This window comes from Diaphorina citri, unplaced genomic scaffold (assembly GCF_000475195.1).
Source record: "Diaphorina citri unplaced genomic scaffold, Diaci psyllid genome assembly version 1.1 scaffold338, whole genome shotgun sequence".
Lineage (NCBI taxonomy): Eukaryota > Metazoa > Arthropoda > Insecta > Hemiptera > Psyllidae > Diaphorina > Diaphorina citri.
The window spans coordinates 183070-189262 of NW_007377773.1; the positions used below are offsets into that span (position 1 = coordinate 183070).

General features: G+C 36.6%; 1 protein-coding gene and 2 non-coding genes across 3 annotated transcripts in view; all 3 read right to left on the minus strand.

Moving 5' to 3' along the window:
- LOC103507738 (probable cytochrome P450 313a1) overlaps window positions 1-3357 on the minus strand; it is a 28868-nt gene extending 25511 nt beyond the window's left edge. Inside the window, exon 1 of the mRNA XM_026822521.1 lies at window positions 3020-3357. Coding sequence (XP_026678322.1) covers window positions 3020-3046 — 27 coding nt within the window. The 5' untranslated portion in view covers window positions 3047-3357. The remainder of the gene's footprint in view (window positions 1-3019) is intronic.
- Window positions 3358-4646: 1289 nt separating this feature from the next.
- Window positions 4647-4728, minus strand: Trnas-aga. The gene has a single exon. It is a non-coding gene; the product is annotated as a tRNA-Ser (tRNA).
- Window positions 4729-4856: 128 nt separating this feature from the next.
- Window positions 4857-4938, minus strand: Trnas-aga. Its single transcript has one exon. It is a non-coding gene; the product is annotated as a tRNA-Ser (tRNA).
- Between the last annotated feature and the right edge of the window lie 1255 nt (window positions 4939-6193).

Consider the following 6193-nt stretch of genomic DNA (forward strand, 5'->3'; position numbering starts at 1 on the left):
CAGCCGGAATTTTTTTTTTTTTTTTTAAGTCCATTTTTGCTCTATACCTACCTACAACTACCTACTAATGGTAAAAAAAGGAACAATCTTTAAAAAGTTCCGGTTTTGGCTCAGAGAATTTTTCCAATTTTTACCAGTAGTAAATTAATGTTCTGTGTTCTTTTCTATAAAGCACCTGGCTTGAAAATGGTGAAAAAATGTTGAGGAGAAAAAAAAAGTTACGTTAACATTTATCTCCATCAGAAACATGCATTTTCAGTAAAACTGGTAATTGTTTTTAATTTTTCTTTTTTACCTTTTTTTACTCACAGGGTATGTAGGTATGCGGTCTTGTGGAATAAGTTTTAAACTTTACAGCAAAAAATATCAATAATGGTTTTACCGAAAAAAAATTGGACACTGAACAGGTGTTTGAGAAAAACCAAAAAAATAGGGGTGTCCCGCTTTCATTGCCCGACAATGTAAGTAGGTATACTTATTATTCGCAAAAAGCCCACACCCTAAGGCTTAGCTTAAGTTTAGAGACTAACAACCCTAAAGTTGGGGTTATGTGGGTACTGAGTTTGGCTAGGCTTGAATTGATTTTTTTCCTCTCTTTTTACAGGTCTAGCAAGCCGAACCCGGTACATAACCACAACCTAAAGGTTGCTTTAAATTTCACGAACCTGCAAACCACTTACCCCAAGTAATCTTGCCAAAAAGGACATTTTATTTCGAAAATTTCCAAGGTAATATTATTTGACTTGTGATTAAATTTATTATTTTCACGCCCAAAACCAAATTAATTTCAATTACGTCGTTCAACCGAATTTGTTCCAAAACCCAAAGATAATTATCTGTAAATTAAAATAGGTATACCACCAGAATAAAGTCCGTATAGCTAATACGTAGGTAAATGATTTATCAAAATTATCGGTAAATTTTTATATATTAGATTGTTACATATGTAATTATGTACAAACATGTAATTATGTACCTAGGTACATTTTTCGTGGGGCTGTAGGTTACTTGCGTACTGTCATAATTTTAACCTTTTACCTAGTTGCTTACCTACTAAAATGAAAAAAAAGAGATGTCCGACTTGCGTGCTGGGTATTTTTTTTTTTTTTTTTTTTTTTTTTTTTTTAAAAAAAATTTTAAAAAGGGGGGGCACGGTTAACCCAGGGGGAACGCTGCTGTTTTTTTTTAATACATTGATAAGTAGGGAGCACGGTTAACCCAGTGGTAACGCGCTTGCTTGTCATGCAGAAGGTCCCGGGTTCGATTCCCACCATCGACAAATAGCAGTTGTTTCATTGCTGCGAAATAAAAAGTTGTTAAAGATCTGGTTGTGTGCCACCTTATAATTCCCAGAAAGTTGATCATTTGTGAAAGTTCTTTCTGCGTGCTACCTAACCCTATATTTCAAAGAAAGTTGATAATTTATTTAAAATGTTCTTTAAACTAAGGGATTTTTTCAGTTGGACCAAATTTCCAGAGGCATTTTCCCGCAGTATTTGCTTAACTTTGTATGTTTTTCTAAACTTGTAAGTATGTATTGTATTTTGCCTTTAATGACCACCAAATAAAGGTTTAGGTATTTATTTATTTATTTATTTGCTTATCTGCCTCCCTATGTAAATATGTAAGTCTTTGTAGGTACATACTCTGCAAATCTACCTGTTATTATCCAGTACGCAACCATTACTGGAGTAGGTACGCAAGTAGTATGTGCGGATGCGTAGAACTCAATGCGGGGCACATAATTAATGATATAAACAACCTCAAATGTCATAAACAATATAAACATATTGATGGAAAAATATAGAAATGACAATCGGTAGTCATTAATTAAGTTCAAATTTCCATCTGTTAAACATGCCTATAAAATTGTATCCACACAATACACAATACATATAGCCGACGGCCGAGAAATGAGGAAAAAATAAAATTACAAAAAAAAAGTAAGTAGACTGGATGGAGGAATGAACGGGGGATTGAGGCGAAAGCCGGCAGGTGCCCCTTTTCAATCGAACACCAGGGGTGGATGGAGGGACTACTTAAATAAATAATAGTCGAAGGCCGTCGATCGACGTCCACTGAAACCGTCCACTGCCTCGACAACATAGATTCACCTCGTCGATCGACCGCCGACGACCATGTGTTGACACAGCTTAAGGGAAGTAAATACCAGGGTTGAGGTTCGGCCTGCCTCGGTGGTGTAGTGGTCAAGGCGCTCGCCTGGTAAACAGGAGGGCGTGGGTTCAATCCCAGCCGAGGTATGGAATTTTGGTATTTGCTTAACTGCCTCCCTATGTAAATAAGTCTTTGTAGGTACATACATACTCTGCAAATCTACCTGTTATTATCCAGTACGCAACTATTACTGGAGTAGGTACGCAAGTAGTATGTGCGGATGCGTAGAACCATTTTCGTATTCCTTATTGCCAATCAGTTGAGTGTTAAGATCCCGAAAGTGGTTTTTCCCATACTACTGGAAAATGGTACGACTTTTCCGAAATTTTCTTTCGCCAAACGATGTAAACCGCGATTTTTCATATTGCCTTATGGTCAGTCAGCTAATTTTCGCACTCCTTATGGCCAATCAGTTGAATTTTGTGTAATCAGTTTTTTAGGTATACCCAAACTGGTAATGGTTTTTAATTTTTCTTTTTTTACTCACAGGGTATGTAGGTATGCGGTCTTGTGGAATAAGTTTTAAACTTGACAGCAAAAAATATCAATAATGGTTTTACCGAAAAAAATTGGGTGTTTGAGAAAAACCAAAAAAATAGGGGTGTCCCGCTTTTATTGCCCGACAGTGTATACTAACTTATTATTCGCAAAAAGCCCGCACCCTAAGGCTTAGCTTTTAGGTTTAGAGACTAACAACCCTAAAGTTGGGGTTATGTGGGAACTGGGTTTGGCTAGGCTTGAATTGATTTTTTTCCTCTCTTTTTACAGGTCTAGCAAGCCGAACCCGGTACATAACCACAACCTAAAGGTTGCTTTAAATTTCACGAACCTGCAAACCACTTACCCCAAGTAATCTTGCCAAAAAGGACATTTTATTTCGAAAATTTCCAAGGAAATATTATTTGACTTGAGATTAAATTTATTATTTTCACGCTCAAAACCAAATTAATTTCAATTACGTTGTTCAACCGAATTTGTTCCAAAACCCAAAGATAATTTATCTGTAAATTAAAATAGGTACCACCATCAGAATAAAGTCGGTAGCTAATACGTAAATGATCTATCCACATTATCGGTAAATTTTTATATATTAGATTGTTACATTATGTACAAACATATAATTATGTACATAGGTACATTTTTCGTGGGGCTGTAGGTTACTTGCGTACTGTCATAATTTTAACCTTTTACCTAGTTGCTTACCTACTAAAATGAAAAGAAGAAGTAACACAATAATATCTAATAAATTTACTTATTAATATTAAGGTATATATTATTTTGTACTCTTAGTGTTTTTACCATCTACTTATTTGTTACTTTCCTTACTTTATCTGTGATAAATTTTCATCAATTCCTGGAGCAATTATTTTCTTTTAAGCAGTCGGTTAGGTATAGGAGTTTTTATTTCTGCTATGCATAGAGGGCACTTGAAATAGTAAATACTAACAATAGGTACATAAGTAGGTACATAGGTGCTTTTTTCTCCCATTTTAGACTTATCATAGGTATCCTACTTGTCTACCTATAATCCTAGGTACAATAAAATTCCTATTATGCTCTGATAACAAAATAGGTACCTACTCCGTTACAGGTAGTCATCACCTAGATATACTAGGCTAGAGTGCACCTTAGAATCATACATGTGCCTTGAATGATAACAACACAATACATAATCAGTATTGGTTATTGTGTACAAAAAACTCTCACAGAGGTATTACTAAGAGTCAACTCAAAAAAGTTTTTTTTTATTATTATTATTATTATTTATGGCCGAACTTGTATTTTTATCAAACTAAAAACATAAACGAAACTCAAATTTAGGCGAGCGAGGAAAAGTTTTCTCTCCCGCAGACTCTGCTTTCTGTGTATTTCTTATGGAGATTTTAGCGATGAAAAATTGATCATACCTATCTCAGGATCGGTTTAGATTTTCGCAAAATCCTTTCTTATTGCACACCTAGACCATAAAAGGAATATTCCTACCAAATTTCAGCTTTCTAGGTGTTGTGGTTCTCGAGATAGAGCGATCAGTGTGTGAACTATGAAATGTGAAATGTGAATGAGTGAATGGATCTTGTTCTTATAATATAAGATTATTACCCGATTTTCTTCTGTCCAGAGAACATAGTTACTTTTCGATCGATTGTAGTAGAGAGGTTCTTCCAGGCACTCTTTCGTTTTCATTTTTGTCCATGATGTTTTCGTCATTTTTCTCCACATCCAAATGAAAATGCCAGCCTAGGTAGGTTGGTTTGTAGCTCGTCTGATTTGTCTGACTTGTAAGCGCTAGGCCGCGGGTCCCATTCCCACCAGGGGCAGATTTTATCCTGAACGGATAAGGTTCGCCCTCGGGACGGCTGAATTTCTCCTGTCCTGTCTTTCTCTCTTCGTTTTCGGGATGATAAGACCGTAGCAGGTGCAGCTCCCTTTACAAAACTCTTGAAAAAAGAAAAAAAAAATCAAAAATATATCGCAGTCGGTAGGATTCGAACCTACGCTCCCAGAGGGAATCTGATTTCTAGTCAGACGCCTTAACCACTCGGCCACGACTGCTTGATTGAATTTCTCCTATCCTGTCTTTCTCTCTTCGTTTTCGGGATGATAAGACCGTAGCAGTTGCAGCTCCCTTTACAAAACTCTTAAAAAAAATAATAATAATAAGTAAGTAATCAAAAATATTCCGCAGTCGGTAGGATTCGAACCTACGCTCCCAGAGGGAATCTGATTTCTAGTCAGACGCCTTAACCACTCGGCCACGACTGCTTGATGAGGGGAGAAGCGAGAAAGAGCAATTTAATACCACTTGTTTTCAATGAAAAGAACGTCACAAAACTTATGTTACAAACAAAGCTCGTACTGGGAGTTCTGTCCCGTTCATTCTTACCGCTCTCTTCGCTTCGAAACGGACATCGTTTGTGATCTATGCTGTCGGTACACGTGACTGCGCAGAAACCATTGCGCATACTGAGGTGGCCATCTTGTTACCTTGCTTGTTGATAAACAGTAAACAGAAACTGCAAGTAGTGTAGTAAGTGTAGTACCTAGTGTTGAAATGTAAAGTAAATCCATGCTCCCCTTGTGTGAAACGTAAGTTATTTTTCAAATTAACAATTTAATACCACTTGTTTTCAATGAAAAGAACGTCACAAAAACTTATGTTACAAACAAAGCTCGTACTGGGAGTTGATGTTCTGTCCCGTTCATTCTTACCGCTCTCTTCGCTTCGAAACGGACATTGTTTGTGATCTATGCTGTGGGTACACGTGACTGCGCAGAAACCATTGCGCATACTGAGGTGGCCATCTTGTTACCTTGCTTGTTGATAAACAGTAAACAGAAACTGCAAGTAGTTTAGTAGTGTAGTAAGTGTAGTACCTAGTGTTGAAATGTAAAGTAAATCCATGCTCCCCTTGTGTGAAACGTAAGTTATTTTTCAAATTATTTTTCTTTTTTATTAGAAAATCCTAATGTGCTCTAGCTCTAACATTAAGGTGATCATATTCACTTAAATTTCACCTTTGTTTTTCGTGGGACAGTGTTGCCTTTCTTTGTTTCACTTCTGACAACACTGTGCATTTAACAACAAATAAAGAAGAAGAAGAAGAAGAAAAAGAAATACCTAGTACGTAGTATGTACTTAACAGTAAGTTCTATTTCCTTAATTGGTTAAATATTGATAGAATGATAAATTGAACTATTTTTCATTAAATTTCAAAATTATCTACTTAGTATTAGTAGTATTTCTGTAATGTCTCAGTATATGAGCAATCGTTTTTGAACATTGTCACCTACGACCACCTCCTACCGACCGGAGGCCTGTTCAACTTTGTCTCCTCACCCCATCTATTCTGCGAAGCCCTCATCTACTTGAGCCTCTACTTGATCCTATATAATAACAACACATTTGCGTACGTTTTCTACTGGGTCATCTCGAATCAGTTTGAGACCAGTCTGCTCAACCACTGGTGGTACCAGAGCAAGTTTACCCGACAGTATCCGGCCTCGAGGAAAGCGTTCA